At 52.3% G+C, this 23,029-nt stretch overlaps 1 protein-coding gene across 1 annotated transcript in view; it reads right to left on the bottom strand.

Annotated features, from left to right (window-relative positions):
* LOC122363811 overlaps nucleotides 1-23,029 on the bottom strand; it is a 78,988-nt gene that overhangs the window by 25,922 nt on the left and 30,037 nt on the right. The window contains exons 13-15 of the mRNA XM_043333538.1: nucleotides 10,899-11,197; nucleotides 9,950-10,279; nucleotides 1,960-2,143 (exon numbers count right to left, since the gene is read on the bottom strand). Of these exons, the coding sequence (XP_043189473.1) occupies nucleotides 1,960-2,143; nucleotides 9,950-10,279; nucleotides 10,899-11,197 (813 nt within the window). The remainder of the gene's footprint in view (nucleotides 1-1,959; nucleotides 2,144-9,949; nucleotides 10,280-10,898; nucleotides 11,198-23,029) is intronic.

Here is a 23,029-nt window from a genome sequence, read left to right as displayed (position 1 = left end):
CAGTCGCACTGGAAGCCCCGGAATCTCCGCGACCTGAGTGGGAGCCGACTCGGGGCGGGTCGGCGGGCCGCCGCCGGAGCACCCAGCTCTCCCGTTGAGGAGTTTCTTGGCGGGCGCTGTTTTTGCCAGCCAGCGGCGCACTCTCGGCATAAAATGAGTCCATCAGCGCGACACACGTGAGCGGGAGCGGCGCGCCGGTCCGACGCGCGTGCCTCGGAGACACCGGCTCGGTCCCGGTCGGTCGGGCGGGTCGGACCGGTCGGTCGATCGGCCCAGGGTTGGGCCGCGGCGGCGGGTGCGTGTGCGTCGCCCATCCTGTGTCCCACCCTCCCTCCTGCGACACCTGTCCACGACACACGCGGTCCCGGCGATAATGGAGGGACTCCGAGCCCAGCGGCCGCTGCGCCCATGGCACGGCCAATTAGACACATCCAATTAGACGCAATGGTCGGGGCGCGGCGCTGGACGGAGACGGTGGCAGCGGTCGGCGGTGACCCGAACGGTCGCGGGGTCGGAATGCCGTCAGGTGTGGCCGCGCCCCGTCCCGTAGGTGCACTACCGCCGGCCGCCGCGAGCAGCAGGCCCCAAATAGGCGGCCACCGGCCGGGCAGTGCCATGGAAGGTCGAATGACCGTCGCGGGAACCGTCTCCGGGTCCGGCCCCATAACAGCGCGACAAGGGACGGCGGCCGGACGGCTGGACGGACGAACAGCCCAGCAGACCCCCTACAGGGGACGGACAGAGTAGCGGATAGCCACACGGGCTGACGGGCGGACAAACGGACGGCCGTGCAGACCCGTCAGGGACGGTGTACTGACTGACAGTCACACGGAACAGACAGACAATTTTACGGACCGGGGTGCGGCGGATGGAATGAAGAACTTACAGGGATCCTACAAGATGTGACAGATGGTCTTACGGAGAGCAAGTGTCAGCAACAGTAAGCTAAATCGCAGCGTCGACCACTAAGGCAGTCTAGCGGTGATTAATTGCCACTGAAGTAGCCGGGGGTCTTACCTACCGAGCCAGCGTGGGAGGCCATTGCGTCAGCCGGGGCGGCACCCGATAAAATGGCAGTGAACAGACGGGGAAGGGCTGAACTGGGGACCTGTTCAGCCCATTGGGCCCTGGGGCACAGCCGATAAAAATGTAATTATCAATGTGGAACATCTTAATTTTAGAATAATTTTCAGCGCGAAGTGCAAACGGAAATACATCGACAGTTGTAAAGCCTGACTCCTCAAGTCCACAAAACGACGTCTGGCATTGGTGGGTGCATTTGGTGGGTTTCATTGGTGGGTTTCTACAATGGAACCGGCAAAAAATTCCACGTTTTCTTTTATAACCTGTGTAATAAAAGCGACGACTAACATGACGGTAGTATTACTTATTGAGGCCCATTGCAGCAATAAGCCGAAAGAAAACAATTTAGAACGAAGAAGCTGGCTGATTGGGCCTCGTAGCATAGCTGCATCCCGTGTATTACGAACACAGATGCCACGGTTTCTCAAACTAGTGGGCGATCGGAACAAAAGATACTCCCTAAATTACTACTACCGACTTCCTCTATTCTCCTATCAATTTTCCATGAGGAAACTTTGCCCACACACACTATCAGAAGCGGTCTGCTCGATAGTTTGTGGAATTCGACAGTGATTGCTTGAATTGAAGATCGTTTTCTGTCCCAAAGTTGGTCGTCCTCCGATAGCGAAAATGGATAGCACTGACTAATGCAGTGAATCCATTCTGTGCGTCCTTCAGGCCAGTAACAGTCGCCGCAGCGCCGGAGGACTGTCAGTCTCTCTGCCCGTCTGTCTGTCAGTGGGTGAGTGTTCATCAGACATCCTGTCGTCTGTGTCCGTGTGTTTGTCTGTGAGTGAGCGGTGATCGGCGGCCATCGATTGGTCATTAGCGCCGGTGTACGGCCGAGCGTGTTCCTGTCGCCCAATTAGGACTCACTCTCTGGTCGGAGGGCGTCGGCGAAGTGGCACCAGTCGGCATCTGTGGGCACCTCGGGCAGTGTCTGTGCCGCGCGCGCCGCCCGCTCCAGGTTGCACCGGCGCAGCTCAGCCAGTCGCTGCAGGTACTGGCGCCGCACGGAGGCGTTTCTGATGTAGTCGGGACGGCGGCGACACAGCGCCTCCTGCGGACAGACACACAGCAGCCGTCAGGGCACGATGGAACAACACACGCTCAGAGAAAACCAACAAGGGCGGACAGCACGGAGACACAGCAAACGTCAAAACAACAAACGGTAAAACAGCACGCTGAGACAAACCACAAGGACAGACAGACGGACGGTGTGGCGGAGCTCCAAAGGGCACACTGGTCGCGTCGACACATCAACAAGATTGAACTCCCAGGCGTTTGGGGTCACGGGTCATTGACCGACTGGCAGACATGCACACAGACCAGCCCAATACCGTTCCCCCCAGTGGCGGCCGGCCGTCGGCGAAAGGTCACACAACCCTCCCTTGGTCAGACATCACGGACAACGGCCAAACAAATCACGGCTAGTGCGGCGTCCAGTCCACTCCGGGCAGTGCACGGACCACTTGACCCGCCCAACAGCCGCTGTTCTAGGGTTGAGACCCCACCGACTGGTCTCCGGCGGGGGGGGGGGGGGGGGTCGTCCCCAGAGGCGCCACCGTTCGTCACCGCGCGCAACAAACGCCACAGAGCGTCACCGCTCGCCGCCGGAGCGGCTCATTAGTGGCGGCAGAAGCGGCGCTGTCGGCGGCAGGCTGAGGACGGAGGCGGTGTTCGGTGGACGGGAAGGACAGGGCAACACGACAGGCCGACGACAATCAGCGGTCGGCGGAGACGGGAGACCGCGACAGGTCCGAGAGAGTATGGGAGAAGATGGGAGAGAGGGGAAAGAGTCAGAGAAGTGCGGGTGACCCGCTTTTTAGTCCGCACGTCCACAGGCGCACGGGTGAAGCCAGCACACAAACAAGGTGATCTCCCCGAAGTCACCCAATACGCCGCCACTTCGGCCGAAGTTATCAGCAGAATGGACGTCGGAGTCTTCAGGCTGCCGCTCGCAGACAGTTCAGTCCGAGATATGGAAACCTCGGCTGAGGTATCCTGTTATCGGAACAGACCTATCGACACAACCCCATTCTCGTCAGCCCACTATTCTCTGGCAAAATAGGGAAATTGAATCTTTTCCGAGAGTTATTAGTTTAGGAACCGCCAAAACAAAATTACGAGTTTTTAGGATCATTCGCGAGGCCGTGGGGTGGGACCGAAAGGATCACGTCATAAACAAAGGTCACTATACTGTGGACAATCCAGGGAAATGTTGCTGTTGCTAAATGATTTTATTCGCGATATGATCGAACAGCGAAACGCTATCCAAAGCTGCTAAAGGACTGGTGACGTTAGCTGACATCAACAATAGCTATCAAAATGGATCACAGTCACATGCGATGATTATTGATTATATCCCTGTATATTCAAACACTCGGTAACTGTATGCACTTGGAGGGAACGCATGGCAACCAGCAGCACAATTCGAGTGATATCGTAATAAGCGACGCCACGCCAGGTTAGTCAGCTAAAACTGAGGAGGGACTGGCTGTGGCTGGCTGGTCGACCGCCAGCGCATGTGATAGACTGCACCGCCGTACACGCGTGTCATGCGGCGCAGCCTACACGGCAGGGAACTTCGGCCGGGCGCCTGAGCAGTGAGCAGTTGAGGTCTCTACGGGGGTTATCAGAGTAGTACTCTTCTATTGCTCTCCGGAAAAAAGAAGAGGGAAGCGCCATTCAGCAAATCCGACTACCGCCCGGTGACAGCCACGGCGAGCCTTTGCCTACGTCATTCGGGAAAACGTCGAAGGTGTTATTGGAACGATCCCATTGATACGACGAGAAGGATTCGGACGAAAATAGACTACCGAGAGGATTAAATCTGCAAATGGGATGGAGGAATGGGACACAGCATTAAGATAAAAAGGAAAACGCTGTTGAAATAAACTTAATGCAAACTCAATAACGCCAGATCGGGTTACTGTGTGTGTGTGGGCTCGCTTGGTAACGAAAAGCTCAACGTCACATGGCGACGGATACAATAAAAAGTGGAAAGGCTTCTTATAATTCTTTTATAATAAGAACATCCGTCCATTGCGCCAAGTTTGATCATAACTAGAGCACGATGCATCGTTTTATGCTGCAAAGATAGATGTTTGGTTGACCTTCCGGCGGCGGGCGCGACCTCACCTGAGCTGAGTAATGACACCCAGCAGGACGGAGCCCACAATTGAAGGGACTATCCCACCTTCTAAAATGTTGTTAAAACCAGTTAAATTGTGCCCGACTTTATAGATTGGATGACCAGGAACACGGTTCTGACATTTGTTTTTCATTTAACATCTTAGGCTTCCCATATTCCAAACACAAACTTTCAAATATGTGAAGTCACAGCCCAAAATTACCTCCTTCCCCAGGCCACATTACTGTCATAAAGCTGATTCTTTTTACTCTGTAGGCACCACAACAAAGTTCAGACCAAGTTTTAAGCGATTTTTCAACGAACAAACCCATTTAAATCAGAATGACTAAACGAGGTGACGTCACACTAACGGTCGCTCCATGTTGAAGATAGGGCCTTGTACAAGGCCCATTTTCAAATGAAGGGAACGAATGTCTTCAACACCAAGAGGCCGCGGGGGTTGCAACCTAGATAGATAGTGGTTTCTGAACCTCGCCGCAAACTTGGCTATCTCAACTCAAACCCCATGTTAAAGGTGGGATAGTCCCTTTAATCGAGTTAGAATGGCACGGCATCTAACAGCACAGTTTTAAAGTCGAAACAATTTTGTCGCATTTCTGGTGAATGGTGATAAATTAGACACATTATCCGGTAGATTTAAAGCAGTCCCTTTGCTTGGTCGCCGCCAACATTCAGAAATTAGCACCAGTATGAGCCCTTTGCAAAGAACCCCATGCACGTTGCACAAAACTTTAATGCACATTACGTTCAAAATCTTCAATTTCAATATTTATATGTTGCGGCTCTCAAATAACGGTACTGCTACCTTGTAAACATTCAAACACCGGTGAATAAAGTGCACTGGTCCGGTATTGCAACATCTGATAGGAATTCCAAACGAAAGCTCGCTATGACCAGAAGCTGCATCGAAAGCGCTTTCACTGAATGGCTTCATCTACAACTCTCGTAAGGGTTATCAATAAATCCATTTCTGGCCTTCCTCTATAGCGTCCGACATAGAGCTAAGGTCCGCGGCCGGACGTCGGCTCCCTGTCCGTGCATCATCAACCAGCGGCCGGACGGGGCCATCCCTGTCAGTCCTCCAGCCCGAGCAGAGTCGTTCAGGACGGTAAAAACAGCGACTGGCCGCGGCTGTGGCCGGCGGTGATGAACGGTTTCTCGGGGCGGCACAGTGGTCCGCACAGGGAGACCCGGCCGGCGACCGATGGGCCCGGCTCAGGCGACCGGCCACCAGCGCGAACGGCTCGGACGCACAAGACTGAGATTAGCGGAGAACAGCGAAAAGGACGGCCGGGGAAAAGAAGCCCTAGTTTATTATTACGATTTCGTGCCAGTTACTGAAATTGATGAAATCAGAAAAAAATCGGGGAGACGCTAACAACGCTTTTTGTTTGGCCTCCGATCGTCGCAGCTTTTTGAAAGAGTAGCTTCCCGCTAAGCAACAAGGGGAACTGGGAAGCAGCCTTGAATTTCAATAAAGGTCTCTACCAGTGACTAAACAAACAGCCCGACAAGGCACCATTACATCCGCAGGTGGCCGACCAGTCGTTCTGCAGCACGCCGCCTGTGCACCGTCTGTGTTCAGATGGACACTGGGTTGCAGCTCAACAGGACTACAACACGTGCTGTACTACCGGTCCCAAACTCACACCAGACACTCCACCGTACATAACGTGATTGCCGGTCAAGTGACGAAGTGACGCGACGGCATTACGATGACCCTAGAGGTTGGATTCTGGTCCACACATCTTTAGTCAAACACACCAACACAATCAGCCACCCGAGCAACAGTCGCCCGGCGCCCGGTTGGACCCGGGCGGCGTCGGTCCTGGCGGTGCGGACCTGTGCCGCCAGCGTCCCGCCGGTGTCCGGAGCGTGCCAACTCAATAACCATTACGACAGGAGCGGCGGCGGGGCCGGCCGGCGGCGGCAATCTGCCCAGATTGTCTGCGGCACCGGGACGCGGCGCGGCCTATCCGGCCGACCGGCACAGCGCTGCGGGGGAGTCCACCGCTGGCACAAACACACGCACACACACGTGCTGTCCGGCGGCGCTCCGGCGAACGGTGGATATTTCGGCGTCGATTCAGTGTAGCGGCGTGTTTCTCGGCATTGTGCCGCTGCCGGTTCTCAGTTCGAGTCTGGTCACGTATCGCGCTCGCCTAGAGTGCAGGCTGAGCCGACCGAGTGGCCGGCCGGCGCGGCGCGTCCCGCCGAATCGCCCGACCGCGGATCCATTTGGTGTATTGAATAAAATCACCCTAATGGCATACTCGCCCACACCACTAGCTAAATGCTTCAAGGGCTGAGTTAAATAAGGAAGGAAATTGAAAGTAATTTATCTTTAAATAAGATTGCCTCAGCCAGCAAAGGCTGTTCCAGCTGGCTCTTCCTATATGACAAAATATTGTGCCTTGTTATAACTGGACAAAATATTCAGGTCTATTCTAAGGAGTTGGCTGGTTCAGTGGCTCATTAGGATATTACATAAAAGGACAAAAGAGCCGTGGACCGTGGGGGGCTAAATATCCTCTCCTAACGCTAACATCACTTTCCAGCGTTCACAGACCCCAGACTGTGGCCCGTGGTCAGATTCCGGATGCGGCGATATCCGCGGGTCTCAATAACTCCGAACATGTTCCGGGCTCTGACCAAAACGCCGACAGGCCATAACCGATCAACTCATCTGCGGTATCCGGGCCAGACAGGCCGTGGTCGCCAGACGAGCCATTCGCGGAATCGACAGCTTATGGCATGGACTTCTGCATAATTAATCAGCAGCGTCGGGCTGATTACTAAGGAAGTTAACTTAGTCGTAGCTCTAGTGGCCGGTCATGCATCTTACACAGGCGAGCCCAAGCGGCGATATTGAGTGTAGTGTGCCGTAGGGGAAATGTAATGAGGGAGTTCATGTCGTTTGAGCTGGACTGAAACTGCTCTTGGTTCACTTCACTTAGTCGTTTAATACGCCTAACCATTTAACCACGAAGTAGCACTTGGCTGAGGCGAGACCACTGAAAACCAGGCGGTAGGGGTCGGGTTTTCTGTAATCCACGGAGCCCCACGCGACAAGGCTCGGGTCAGAGGGCGGAGCTGTCGGCCGACCATCCACCATCGGGTCCGCCGTCACTCCCGACCATCAGGACGGACAGACGGCCGGGCACTCTCCGGATTGAGTGTCGCCGTCGGAGTCCCACTACGGTCGTCCTAATGCAGTCATGTGGCGGTCGACTGGGTTACAGGCGGCGCCGGTCCCAAGGCTGTGTGCCGTGCGACAGCAGTGGGTCCACCGGTTACTGCTGACCGGTGACACACGGCACAGCGGAGTAGCCGCTGGGACACCGAATATGGGAATGTGGTGGTTGGTCCGGCGGGGTGACCAATGTGACACTTGCTATATTTGGGACCCGGCGGGATGGCTGATAGACACTCATGAATCATGATGACATAGTGTTACTTTTTTACACCCAGCCAAGTGGTCGCTCAGACGCCTGCTAATGGCCCAGACTCGATGAGCGGTGGTTGGTTCCACACACTGCCGTACCGGCGATGGGCGGGTAAGAGCGGTCGCCCTGGCCTTGACCTACCCAGCAGACGGCGAGGTCGGCACGGCGGCCGCGACCGACGCCAACTGAACGACCGCCAACAAACAACAACAATACGATAAATGAATGGGTTGCCGCGGTGTGTAGGCGCCAGCCTAATGGCTAAATGATGCATAACAACCTCATAATTCAGTGAAAGACAATGCTGATATAACAATACGACCAGCAATACGACCAGCCGCCGAATCCAACTACCGGTAATAAATCCTCAGACAATGGGGTTAGAAAAAAATTGCTTAGCACTAAGCCATGCATTACGATTCACGACTGATGTATACGCAATACTCATAAATATCGTAGATATTGAAAGTCTGTACAGCGTTGAGGTCTTCAAAGTAGAATTCAGACCCGAAGCGCACTCAGGAGAACCCAGCTAACAACGTCGACCAATTGGCTGTCTGATGACACCGCAGTGCCTATATGGCGTGCCGTCGTGCCCAGCACAATTCCAGGGACGACAGGTGGTGGCCGGCCATCCAGTGTGGTCGAGCGCGGCTGTCCAGCGCTGCAAACCAACGCTCCACGTCGAAACACGAGGACACGAAGAGTCCAAACCTCCGGCAGACGACGGGCCGAGGAGGGGGACACTGTGACGGGACGGCAGACGTCCGTCCCCCGAGAGCCGACCAGTGCCTCCCGGGGACCGGCCCCGGCTGCGACCATCCATCTCAATTCACGGAGACAGCGCCGATACGATCGCAGAATGGCTGTTCCGCCGCCATCCGGCTGGGACGGTCCCCTGGTCCCCGCCGCTGGGAGCCAGAAGAGGGGGTGGGGAGAGGGGAGTATGCACTCACACGTCCCGGTAGCTCAAATAACACAGCTGGTTGCTTTGCGATCGCTGATGCTCATGTAAGACAACGCAGCACGAACCAGCAACAGCGAACGGTACTTGAACATCACAGCGGATCGGGCTTTGCCCATTAGCCGACAACTGGGGCTCTGCTTCCTCTACATCCGAATCTGTGTGCTGCTGATTGCCTATTCCACTCACTTCCACTTCCCGGTTGTCAAATCAGCTTCCGTTGCCAAAGTCAGAGTTTTTGTGAAGGGAAGAAGGAGCCTTCCTACATTCTTGAAGTCTGAACGACAGCCCGCGGTAATCCACTAATCTGAGTCGGCCGGACCTGGCGGAGCGCCCTGAGTCAGTCCGTGCCCAGTGTGTGACCGACGCGAGCCGCAAATCTATCGCCGTGCCAGCCTTCCCCCGAGAAGAAAAACAGCCGGCGGCACCGGTTGCGGCGGATATTTCTGAAAGGCGTCGGGCCAGCCAGATAGATCCCTGGTCGTCAGGCGCCTTTGAAGAAGTTATTGTGGCAATACCATTCCGATGAAATGACGGCGTTGATCCGTGCGCCGCCTGACGATCGCCCGGGGGCTGATGGGACTGACGCGGTGGGTATGCCGTCAGACGCGGAGCGGGTAAGGGACTGAGGGCAGCGGTACAATGGGAGCCCGCAACTGACTTTGGCAGGGCGAGAGCGGCCGACGGCAGCGGAGTCCGACACCGGTGGTAGCGAGGCCAGATGGGAGGGCTGTATGGCAACGATGTTAGCTTCGTGGGCGATTTAACGCTGCATGGTGCGCGCCTTGATCATTTGTCGCGAGTACAGCGCATCGGTCAATCAGAAGCAAATGAATTCATCATTGGGTGAATAATGAATTCACACCAGCATTTCACGGGAAGTTTCCCTAAACAGTTCACCGATGCATACGACAAGACTGGATATTGAATGGAATCACATATAGTATATCGAGCCATTCGCTTGAGTGGCTTAGTTTAATGTCGACGAGCTACGGTAAAGTTTGGGCAGCACACTCGGCAAGCAAGACACCCGATTCAATGAAGCACGGAGGCAGAAGGGTCATACTTTAAGCAGGGTCTGGTTCGGGCGGGGAGCTGGGTGCCTGTCGGTGCACTCCGGGCCGGGGCAAAAAGGGGCTGGGCTGGACCGGGACGGAGTGAGTCGTGGCGAGTGCGAGAGCTGGGAGCCACCCGGTGCACCCCGGGCAGAGCCAAGACGGTCACGGCCGCGCCTGACCATGTCGAATCAGACCGGGCGGCCTGTGGCAGGCCGTGTCGGGGTGGGGCCGCTGCGTCACTGACCTGCAGGGTGAGACACTCGGCGGCGCTGACGGGGCCGGCCGGCCGCCGCTGGGTAACCGACACGCGCCGGCCGTCCTCCGAGCACATGGCGTCCTCCTCTCGGACACACTCTGTGCCGGTGGCCGAGTCGGTGCCGCTGCCGGCCAGCCCCTGCTGGCGGAGCAGCTCCTGGCTGAGCCGCACTGCCGGCAGCACCCGCCGGCAGCCCGGCTCCTCGGCCGGCGGCAGACGCAGCGGGCCGCGGCGCACAGACAGGAAATAGGCCACCGAGCGGCGCGCGGTCGGCGGCCGCGGCGGGTGGTGGATGATCTCCGAGTCCTCCGAGTGCACCTGTCGAGACAGGGGAGAGGTGTCAGCTCTGGTAGCCAGGGACCGACCGGCGGGGCACCGGGGACACGTCCCGGGAGCGCGGAACTTACCAGACCGACGCTGATGAGACGCCAATTATAATTTCCGCGCCGGCAGTGCAGTCTATTTCGGTTGGCCAGCACACAGAGCCGCCGCCGGCCTCCCGGAGTAGCGGTCATATGCTAACAAACCTACTTCATTATTCACGCAAAGTTATTAAGCTCGACAATAAACTTGAAGTTATCTCACGGCTGGCCTCCGTTCTCCCAAGGGCCGGCTCAGGATTCTATCAAAATTTAAATTTAAATGGCTGCAATGAGTTGTGCAAAATTGGCCTGGCTCTCTGCCTGAGTTGGTAAACATCATAAACTCGGCCAATGTCCTGTTTTCCCCACCCATCCCCTCCTACGGCTTCAGTCTCGTCGCCCCTCTACGATAGCTCTCCCCAGATTGTCGTTGCTCTGCTGCTTCCGGGCTAAAACCCTCCTGTTCAGCACTGCTGAGCGCTTTACCCATTCCCTCCAAGCATTTAGACCATCCTCCACTCGTCCTAATACTGAGCAGCAGGTACCGATCACTCCTCGGCTCGCCCCCTACTCACCTCGCGTCGCACCGTCTCGCAGCGGAACGTGTCCGGTCCGGCGGCGCGCGCGGCCAGCAGACCCGTCTGGGTGCCGACGGAGCGCGACTCCTCACTGCTGCCGGCCCAGCGGCGGTGCGGTGACGCCGGACACTCGGGCGGCTCCTGGCAGAAGTCGGCCCGCCACAGCGCCCGGTCCAGCTCGTCCACCCGCAGACCCTCGCGGAGCAGGCACTGGGCGCGGTCGGCGTCCGGCGAGCGCGCCGCACCGCCGCCGCTGCTGGCGCTGTCACCGCTGGAGCCCTCCGAGACTGTGACGGCTGTAACACGACACAGAAGACGGCAAAGTGAGCGGACAGAGCGTGGGTGATGTTGGAACGTTAAAAAACATTATTATCATGTTTTGCCATTAAAAAAACAAAACACAAACAGAAAAGATACTTCACGCCAAAACCAGCGCTCATTGACGACCAAGCCCCAATTTCCAGCCCAAGAGCTGAGAGCGTTTTGTTCTGTCATCAAGGGTCAACGGGAGATCAAACCGATTCACTTCGGCCACACAAACAGTCCGTGGGGAAAAGGAGGGCTCCACCTAATCCTGGTGAGTGCGCCAGAGTACGCCCACGATCGTCAACCAGCGCGCATCAAACGCCAAACGCGACGCTGGCGTCGAGAGGACATTGGAGGGCGGGGCGGCGCTCAATGTCGTAACCTGGCACGAAGAAGGCGGGCTGGGCTCAGGGACCGGAGCCGGGCTGCGGCTTGGACCAGGAAACTGCGGACTGGACTGAGGGACCAAAGAATCCGGACGCAAATTAGCTTTCCACAATACCTACTCAGCTTAAGAAAACGTACAACTTATTTTAATGCAGGTCATTCAAACCAATAATTTCTTCAAATTTATTTTGATTATAAGGTTACATGAGCGTATGCAGATTCAGAAATCGACCGGACCCCTAATGGCCTTGCTGCGCTGCTAAAGGGCTGATTTCATGCGGACCGCCGACGCCGGCTCCAGACGAATGCGGCGCCGGTAGCCGAGGTGACGACAGCGCCGCTTATCGAGCGTCCAATAAACTGGCGGATCACTGGGAACTTCGGCAAATCACTCCGCCACGCCCGGTTCAGGCCGTGAGCTAAGCGTCAATAAATCCGAACTGAAGGAAATATCAGCATTTACTATATGCAAAGCGTCGGTAATTTCTTTTCGAAACGCTTGAACTAATTTATGACGGCACACTCGTCCGTCACCGCCAGTCTGAAATATTCTGAAAAGATGCGACATTTCGCACTCCTCTGAAGAGAGAATAAAGTTCGGGAACTTCGTAAACATCACCTTCAAGTAAAATGCGACCATGTATGTGACAGCGAGCATATGCCACTCGTAAGCCAGCTGAACAAAAATGCATAATAATGGCTAACAAAGTAAATATGAGGATTTTTTACGCCTTCGGATATTTCACATGTTCTGGGAGTCATTAGAAAAGAGCTCAGAGGCCAGTTTTACCAACAGAAAAATAACCGCCTGCCGGATTTTTTTGCCTAAAAACCGCTTCATATACGGAACGTAAACGCGATGAGCACGTAAGCAGATAGGGCTTTACCGTATGTGAAGCGGTCTTCAGGCAAAAAATTCCGGCGGGCGGCTATTTTTCTGTTGGCCTCAGTGCCTGAAAGTCGGAAATCCAAATCCTAAATTGCTTCGTATTTTTATCTTGCTGGTAAAACGTGTCTCATGTCTGCCACCGCCATCGGGTACTGTCTCGCTGCACAACACAAATACAACGTCCGGGCTCATAATGATATTCAGGCCCCGTCCGGCTAAATCGAGACCACCTAGACCAGGCCGGATCAGCGCGTGCTGAAGGGATAGGCTGAGCGGCTCGGTACAGCTCCTCAATGAGTTAAGCGAATTTCGGGACAGCATCCAGTTACGCTATCAAGTGTGAAGAGTTCATCAGTTAGTTCAGAACTTGATTTGAAGAGAGACATTTTCGTCTCACTGCAGTCCATCATAATACAATTCCGGAACCCCGTTCTCACAATCCCTATAGCTCGATGCTCGTTACTTATTAACAAGTATGGAGCCATGGAGGGCGAGACGTAGCTAGTAGTTTTAGGCAAAGACCGACAGTTGAAAAGAGGCATGTAGGGATCAGACAGAAATCGTTTCCGGGCATGAGTTCGAAATTTGTGAGGTAAAAGCGAGAGCTCCTGGGCTGGAAAGTTCACTATTCGAGTTGCCTTCACAGAAAAAACGGCGCAAGAAAAACCAGCGATGGTAGAATTACGAGCCCTAGCGAGCAGTCTCGCGGCGGCTCTGTGATAACGGAGTGTGTTTGGACGCTCCGACTGCGTCAGGCAGTTGATAAAGGACACCATCCGGGCGACCTTACAGAGAACAGACAGCGGAAAATAGAACCACTCGTGTCTTAGTGCAGCAAGATGGCAACAGCCCAAACAGCTAGCCAGCGGTCGGTCACTTATCTCATCATAGAGGTAGGCCGAGTTCTGTTGCTAGCCAGAGATTTCCCTGCAAAATCATTTAAGTCGTTACGCCAAGCTCGCAAAGCCGCACAAATCCGGCCCGTTCAGCAGTGCGCCCATTAGTAGACCCCCAGCGGAGACGAGAAATGCGCCGCGCGACTCGGTAACGTCTCTGCGACGTCTCTGCGCTGAATGTAGATCGTAGGCTGAATGGACGGCCGTTCAGTTTCGGCAGGCTGCGCCGCACTACGCGGGTGCATTGCGGGACAGTCTACCACCTCAGGTTTCGACTGCGCTGGCGGACGGACGGCGCCGGGCGGGTATCACGCCGTCGTCGCGCCGCGGTCAACCGCCGTCCACCCAGCTGTGGCCAACTGCTAGTGGCGAGCGCTCTCAATTTCATCAAGTTCCACTCGTACCGGCCGACCCGGCTCAGGATGAGAAACTCGGCGACAAACAGCCAATACGATCGGCGGCCGGGTTACAATGGGGGCCAGCGGCGGCGCCGGACCCGGCCGGCCGCCGACTGACTGACCTCTGGCCGACGTCGGCCTGCGTTATCGGCCCGTCGGGCTGACCAACATAGCATTACCGAGTGCAGTCAGTGTGAACACCAGCGGCGGCCGAACGCGTATTACATACCGAGTCGGGCGGGAGGCCGATACAGACGAGCCGAGCATAACCAAACACACACACACACACGAGACCTGCGGTAAAAACATCCACACATGCGTGTTTCACGAAACGATGTCCTGAGTTCCCTGATGCGCTTCGTAAGCAATTCAATAAGTCATTAAATTGTAGTGAACAACGCATTGGTGACTGGTGACTTCACTGCAAAGTGTAATTTGATCACTGACGATGCACCAAACGTAGAAACTGATAGGGGTTACGCTGATAGGGGTTACGCTAGCACTACTCTACATACGGTTACGCTGTGCACGGTGTGATACCATCAAAGCCCGGGACGGCACTCCATCCGAGCATTATCACACCCTCTCAGGCCCCTTACCACACATAGCGTCCGGAGTCCGTCCCTCCATGGTGTGGTTCCGCCCTCAGTCTCCCGCCCACGCCCGCACACATTGTGCACTCGCCTCCATCGGTCAGTGCCGTGACGGCCGGCATACAGCAGTCGAGGGACGGCCGGCAGGCCAATCAGCTCCAAATGACAGCTCACGCCAGCGCGGACAGCCGGGGTGGGTACGCGCGCGGGGTGCCTTTGGATGTCTGAAGGCTCGGGGAGCCGTGGAGCATCGCGGGTTGCAAAAGTAAGGTTTGGAAATAGAGGATGGATAGAGGATGAATATGTAATTGAGATAACGTAGCTGCTGAATTCGTAAATCAATGCCCCACCCAGGCGGGTGTTTGTATCTGTAAACAAGTGCGCAATACAACTTCATATCCATCAGTTTTCCTCATGAAGCAGGCTACCCATTTAAAACTGAATCACGATTCACGAACAACACAATTACAGCAAAATAATATGACCAGCGTCCATGAAAATTACACCACGCCGAGATTGTCCCAAGAAGTTTGCATAATAGTACTGGAGCTTCACTGTAATTTACAGCTGTGTTACACATCCGCGTATTACATCAGCCTAAGCCAGCCCAAAATAAGGAAATAATTTCAGTCTGGAGACGTGGCCGGTCCCGGGGCTCAGCCTGCCGTCAGTGCCAAATCTCGCCCGCCACTCATTCATTCAGAGGTCAGCTCCGGCACGAATCTCCGGGGCGTGAGAAACTCGCGGTCAGCCGAGAATAGCTGTCACGTGGACCACTTTTCCCGCTCGCCGGCGGCCGCGGTCCCTTTGGGCGCCGGCCGGCGCGTCCCGCAGGCCCTAGTTGGAGTGGCCGTCGCCGTTAGCCGGGCCAGAGGACGGTCCGGAGTCACCGCAGGGGCGCCAGAGGGGCCGTCACAACGATCGGTCCGAGTTCAGGCCAGCCCTGGGGAACGGCTGGTGGACCACCGACCAGGGTAACGGCTCGCGAGGGTCCCGGTCAGCTCTTAGAACGACGGCTAACGCGGTGAGCGGACAACTGCTGGCGCCTGGCACCAACACAGGTCAGTTTAAAGCACACTCGCCACGCCAGTCCTGGGACACCGACCTGCCGGGGTAACAGTAGACCCGGCAATGACACCGGGTTGGCTTTGGTTCCGCCGTTCACGCTACATTGTAGCAGTTCAGTCTCTGGCAGTTTCAGGATGTTGAGAAGCACTCAATCCATACGTGAACTACGGACAGCTGCTTCTAACTTTTGTGGACATATTACAATAATCGAGACAACACCTGCTCGAGATAAGTTGGGTTAGCAATGACTCCAGGGAGGCACCCGTCATACCAATCTTAAAACCGTAAAACGCCTTTTGGGCGAAGAACGAGCGAGCGAGATAGTGAGCCCTGCACGTGCCGAAGGGCGAGAGGGTACTTCCAACGGGCTTGTGCAAAGCACCCTTCTAACCGATCGCTAGCGGTGTGCCAAATTTGAACGCAATCGGCCCAGCCGTTCCTGAGATCTGGAAGCGGCATTCTGCACGTGCGCACGTGCAAGCGGGGTCCAAAATGGCTTTTGCACGGCACCCTACTAACTGGTCCCCAACCGTGTACCAAATTTGAGCGCAATCTGCCCAGCCGTTCTCGAGATCTGGAAACGCCCCCTGCACGTGCGCACGTGCAGTAGCACCCTAACCGCAACACATGGGAATGCATTGCCTGGTGGGTGCCTACCAGTATGCCAAGTTTCAGCGAAATCGCCCCAGTAAATACCGAGTTACTGAAATGGGAACAAATTTGACACCTCTTATTGTTGTATTTTGCACGTGCACTGGGGGTGACCCACATGCATCGAGAGTATCCGACCTTTGGTAGAAGGGATGCAGCTACCCTATAAAAATTACCGCAAGACAATCGCTCAAGCCGCTACTGAGATATGGGCTTCTCAAACTCACTACTTTTGCAAAACTGCTTGAACACCCTTGACTTTTCACGTGGCACGTGCCACGACGGTGACTTAGAAATCACAAATAGTCAATTACGGGGTAGAAGGGATGGGGCTACCCAACAAAAAAGACCGCAGGCCAATCGGTCCAGCGGTTGCTGAGATGTAAGCCTCTCAAAAGCGTTACAGGCCGGGCCGGGCCGGGCCGGGCCGCTCATACTGAGATTTTTCCGTTAAATTGAAAAGACTCGCTTCGCTCGCTGCGCTCGCTCGCTCGTAATAATATCTTGGAACATTAAAGACATTTCTAAAATCGAAGTCGACATGGAATCTATGGCAAATCAGATTGAAAACGCCTAACGGCTTCCAAGCAGCCAGCAGTGTCGGAGCCGACAGAGTCCCCGCCATACCCTGCTAGGACTCAGCCGTCTGACGGGCCTCTCGGGCGGCAGTCCGCCACAACTCGCACGCAGCTCGGCCGCCGCCGTCCGCCAACTTTGCTGATATCTGCGGCCGGCGCGGCGCCGATGGATTAGATGGGCGTGAGAGGCTCACCGGATGGACAGTGCGTCCGCCGCCGGTCTGGAATACTCAGCAAGGGTACTGTCCAGAATACCCAGTGGCTCGAAGGCCACAGTGGTGAGACTTGCCAAGGTGACCTTCAGATGAAAAGTGTGAAGAGTAAAATGTCGAATGTCAAATGATAGACATGAAATGTTAGCCGACAGTAGTCACGTAACAAATGTGAGGCGTCAAATGTCAGGCATTGCATGGCAGGTGTTAAAGTGAGGTGCTAAATGTCAGACAGGGTTGTATACGACTCAATCAATAGCAATCAATTCAATCACGACAAATTTGGGAAACCAATCAAATCAATCAAGTCAGAGCAGTTTTCGGGAATTGATTCAATCGACTCAAACGCGACAATGAAAGGAATCAATCAACTCAATCAAACGACTCAAACCAAGACATACATTAGGTTTTTTGCCCCACCAACTTGGAAAAGTGTCCATAGCAGTCTGGTGTATGTACCTACCTACCTACCTACCTACCTACCTACCTACCTACAGAAGAAACATAAAAATATTGTCATTTAAAATTATAAATTGCCATGTCATTCAAACTTTCTATGTAATAAGGAAGGATACCTAGTGATGGATAGGTGGATCATGATATTGAGGTTTAATGGGTAGAATTGGAGCAGAAGTGTCATTTATTGGGTGCAAAATGACCCAGTAGTTGACACGCCCCTTAACCCAAATCACCACCTAAAAGTTGTCAATTTAATTTTGGCCATATTCCAACTCCATTTACACTCAATATCAGATATTGCAGTTGAAAGTTGGCTGCTCGGATTTTGGCAGTGTTCGTGATTTGGCCATTTACCCTACATCATGTCTATTTTAATGGATAATATGCATCAATAACATATTAACCATAGGGAAATAGAAATAAATATCTTACCTGCATCATGCATGTGACGGTTTCGGTTAGACAGAGACTGACGGGCAGCCTGAAAAATCATTCCACACAATGTGCATTTGAGACATGGGATGTTGTCAGATTGGGAAGGAAGAGATTTGAAGCATTTAGCGGTCCACGATTCTGGACGTGGCATGTCAATGTTAGGTACCTATGTGAAGAATTCAAAACATTTTATTGCAATACAATTTGAGACTGTTAGGACTGGGGGATAGGGATGAGGATTTTAAAAGTAAATGGAGAGGACAGGGACTCTGGGAAAACGGCACGGCGCGACTGCGAAACAACGAAAACGTTTGGTTTTGCCAATAAGTATGCTAAGCTTTTATAAATCCTTATTCTACTTCTTTTGACTTTGCGGTAAGATGACGTCATTGATTATCATGTAGTATGGTAGATGATCATAAAATAAATCGGTTGTACAGCACCAATTTCGTTTTAATTATTTTTTCATTTGAAATAAAAACACTTAATAATATTCGGTAAAATATTTTAAGGAAAATGAAATATATTAAATATGTTATGCTCAGGCTCTCAGGAGAAAAGGATCAACAAACGTTCTGCTGCAAATTAAACAATGCAGCAAAGTAGCTATCAATTGTACGTAAACGTAATCAGCGAGACGAAAACGGCGCTTTTGTTTCAGTTATTTTTGTAGGGGTTTCAGATATTTATAGAGTTCAGTGGGTTGTTTCTGAGGAGATGTGGAGATGTGAATTATTAATTAATCGCACTTTATTAGTATATAGGGCCTTGCACTTTATCATCTGGATTAAAAAAAAAAGTTTCCTGCTGAGTGCAGAAAGGAAGGTAGGTGCATCGCCAGGTTCTATCACCAGGATTGGAGCAGTTCAGTTATTGCAGTTGCAATAACTGAGTTATTGCAGTTGAAAGTCAACGTTGGCTGTTCATGTTGTTTAGGCCCTGTTCTTTATTTGGCCATCTACCCCATATTGCAGTTGTGATGACAAGCAGTTTTCAGTGTAGTTTTGTGATCTTTGGTGTCATCAATTGGTGTCATTATTTTTTGTCAACTAAAACTTATTTGAACTTTCCATTCAATCGACTCAATCATACGAGTCACTCTAATTTTCGGGAATCAAATCAGTCAACCAGTCGCTAAAGTCAAACGAGTCAGTCAACCAGTCATCTCGAAAAGTCAATCGACTCAATCCAATCAACTCAAAATACGCGTTGAAACAAATCAATCAATTCAATCGACTTGATTGGTATACAACCCTGATGTCAGATTCAAATATCGGGGGTCAAATATCAGTATGACACTGCGTATGAAACGTCAACGAGCATGAGATGTTCGTGCCAAGTGTTAGGTACGCAATATCAAATGTCAGGTGTTGTCTGTCATCCAGCATAACGCACCGAAATTACCCATTCTCCGGTCGACCATCACTCGAGAAGCACCAAACGGATTCTGAACGTCCGGGCGCCTGGAGAGCCCTAATTAATACAGATCAGGCCATCGGGAGTCAGGCAACCGTGGGAATCGGCTGGGAAATGGCCCTATTCATTAGAGGCCCGGAGTCTGTAGAGCGCGACGACATGAAGTGGCAGACATTAGCCCACATCAGGATGGGGTGTGGGTCCGGAGGGGGGAGGGGCTGTCTGGGGCTGACTGGTCGGCGCCTTGTGTCTTGTGGAGGACTGTCTGTGGACGAATTGGTCGAATACAAGACAGTTTAGGGCCTTATGAAGCTGACTGGTCGGTCCATGATAAAAGCGAGGAGTGTTAAGGTCGGTCTGCGCCAGGAGGCGTGTGGCGGACGCTGTTACAGTGCTGGAGGACAACGTTTGCCTAACAAATGACATCATGTCGGCGATGCGGTACTAATCGCCAGGCGCTACTTTTTGTAGGATCTCGGATCTATTGTCAATTAGGTTATTTCTTGCGGAGTTTTTTATCAATCTGGTTGTTGAACAATCTGATTCAATGCATCTGAGCAATATGATTGTACATAGAATAAATAAGAGAACGCATATTGAACTTCATACTGACCATGCATGTCAATAGATGTGTTAGGCACGGACAACGATATCGAAAATGAATGTGCCGATAGGTCAGACAACACGACTATGAAGATGGCGGCACAGATCCCGCCGTCAAAAATGTTTTAGCATGCTATGAAATGTGTTCGTTATATTCAAGGAGCGTTTCCTTTTCTAAATACCACAACCCATCAGGGTGATTACAAGTGAAGCACAAAACGCTAATAACGCTATCAAGAGCACAGGCATGTCTTGAAATTAATCCTAGCGATAGACTCGTCTTATTTACTGCCCAGGGAAAAGCCTTATACGCACGGTACCGACTCTTTGGCCTAGGCTGGAGCTAAGCTCGTGAATCCTCGATGTTCGATGATGCTACATATTTGGCACATGTTTTTGAGACGCGAAAAGCCTTCAAAGTAAGCATATTCCCATAGCCATAACAGTCGGAGGTTCGGTGCGTTTTTTTTGAAACCCGAATCTGGAAACTCATCTTTCAGCATCATTTTAATTAAATTCATCGTAAGATAAACTAAATTATGCTGCAAATAATAAAATTCGATAAATGGCACATTTTCAATATCAATGGGATATTCAACGTAAGAATGTCGCTAAGCTGTGGGTCCAAAAAGAATGTAGTCATGTACTCTGGTCGGTCGCGACGGCGCATATACTGAGAATGGCAGCGTGAGCTTAAACTGAGCTAGGTAGGTATAACAAATGCTGCTAATGCAATGTAACATACCGGCATGACGGCGAATTCATTTATACGCGTCTTGCGTTGCCGGTAGCGCAGACAGCGTTCCCATGATCGTATTAGTCACAGTGGAGCACATTCTTTACTCAAGGCTAAATTACAATTTCATAGAAAACGCAATGCTACAGCGACGGGCCTTCTGAATTGCAAGCAGCCTTTGGTAGCTGGTGTCGCAATAAAATGTCAGTTCTGGTAAATGACACAATCCACTCTCGTTTACAAACGTGCGTGACAAATTAACCAATAAACGCACTGCTTTTCATTCTTTCTCAAATACAGTCTCTAGGCTGTCACCAAACATTCTCCGGGCACTGACTGTAACTGCTCGTCGGCGCCGCCCATCTCTAAACCAAACCATTCACCTTACGGCCACAACACCGTGGGTTGCGCCGCCACCGAACTCTAACATCGAGCGCTGCCTGCCTCGTCTGCTCGTACTCGTATACCGTCCCTATAACGCGGCCACTAGAGTGGTAGCCTCATCTCGCCGCGGCTTTGGGTGATGCACTCGCTGAGTTACGGCATATTGTGAGAGCTGGCCTTATCTACACATGGTAGATGTTTCCATTAAGCGGTCGTCCATCAGCACTTGGCGTGGTGGCGGGCGCCGTTTTGGCCGTCATTAGAATACATCGGCCAGATTCGACGAGCCCCATTGCGCAGTAAGTAGGTACTAACATGGAGAATGTGCGCAAAGTGCATGACTTGACCTCATTTTCTGATAACCATGTTGGCAGTTGCAACTCACACATACCATTTACTCTGACAAAACGTCGGATGGTTCGGATGCGTCGATAACCAGCAAACATACAGGGTGTCTCAAAAGTTCGCTTACAGGTACCAGCCATGCTTTTTTGTCAATAATTCTGAATCAACATGAAATTAACAGTCGAAATTTTGCATGGGCATTGGTAACAACCTTCCTCAAGCAGCTTCATTGTTTTCAAGCGCATTCGACCCTTCATGAGCTCACAAAAAGGGTTCACCTCTGACCATGGATCAGGCATGAAAATGGAGGTCGCATACTCGGGTCGGCTGAGAAACTCTCTGCTTCACGAGTAATGGGAATGGTTAGGTCGGAAATGACACATGGCAAAGTGTCGGCGAGGATGAGTACAACATGATGGTCATCTAATAAAAACTGTGGCTAAAATTTTTGAAGGACAAAACCATGCGAGACTAACAGCGCTTTGAACGACCCTTGTACCGCAGCAGACTCGTGCTCCGGAAGCAGCTGAAAATGCAGTCCTAACTATTGAAAACTGACTAGAAGCTCACAGACAGAGGTTACCCAGTTTCAAAAATTGCAGGTCATCATAAAATAAAGACAAAATGTCATTTAAAATTGTTTATAATATCTATAACGCTAAATTTTGAGGGAAAATAAAGCGAAAATCGTCAATGCCGAGGACAAATGACCCTCCAAAAGTGTCAATTAAAGTAAAGTTTTATCTAACGAAGTTTCAAGAGGCAGATCTGGAGCAAATAGCTTTCTTTTACACACAAAATCCGGACAAAACCGCACGATGGACAGGTTTTGGCCGTTTGCAAAGCAGAACCTCTCCTGAGGAAAACACTCCGGAACCCAGCGAAGGTCTTGGCATTGGGAATGACGAGCGTTCGGGATTTGCAAATTTTGCAAAATGTGTCTAAGAAACAGATGGCCGACACATTCTGCTACGATATGCTGCGAAAAATTTGCCCCTGGCACTTCCCATTTGTTCAGGAATGGGGTTGTTTTGAAAAGGAAAATGGTGCTTGGGAGGTCGGCGCCAGTCATTCATGAAGGAGTTAGCGCCAGAGAAGACCTACAAAATACTCACGGATGGTGTCGATGCAAGCTATCGGCTTTCAGGGAGAAGCGGATGTTGCCGGGGAGCTCGTCAAACCTAAATCCGACGCAGAAACTGCGGGGGATTCCCCTACAAGAGCTTGAAAGCTGGTAACCTTTTATCAGCCTCCGGCAGCTGACGGAGTGACGAAAATCAGCATGGGCAAATATTTTTTGAGATACAGCAAAGGGTTTGGTTTCCAACCTTCCGAATCAGTTGTCAAAGCATGCATATTTGTCTAGTGTACACACGGACACCAAAACCTTAGATTTTTGGCCGGTTCTTATATGCTTTATTGACATGGGAAATGTGTAAACGAACTTTTGAGACACCCTGTAAATATTTAGGCGTGACAAAAATTGGTTGCGTGATCATGAATCATGAATATCTATGTTCACTAAAGCTGCAAAGCAAACAAGATTGAAATCAAACTCAAGGGGAAGCCTCAATCCCACAATTACATATCTTATTTTCAGTATGGTTGGATTTAATGAGTAATCTGCGAGACGGAAGGCATTATGGAAATTGCTGGCGTCTTAGACAATGCATATCTTTAATTACTTGCACCCCGGACCTAAGCCCACTGTCGGTCACCGGACAGACCATCGGCGTATCGCGCCGCATCTGCCTCGCGCGGCACATCCTGTG

Source organism: Amphibalanus amphitrite, unplaced genomic scaffold, assembly GCF_019059575.1.
Source record: "Amphibalanus amphitrite isolate SeventyFive unplaced genomic scaffold, NRLGWU_Aamphi_draft 000640F_arrow, whole genome shotgun sequence".
Taxonomy (NCBI): Eukaryota; Metazoa; Arthropoda; class Thecostraca; order Balanomorpha; family Balanidae; genus Amphibalanus; species Amphibalanus amphitrite.
The sequence above is the reverse complement of the archived record's forward strand: the minus strand, read 5'-3'. Positions and strand labels throughout refer to the sequence as shown.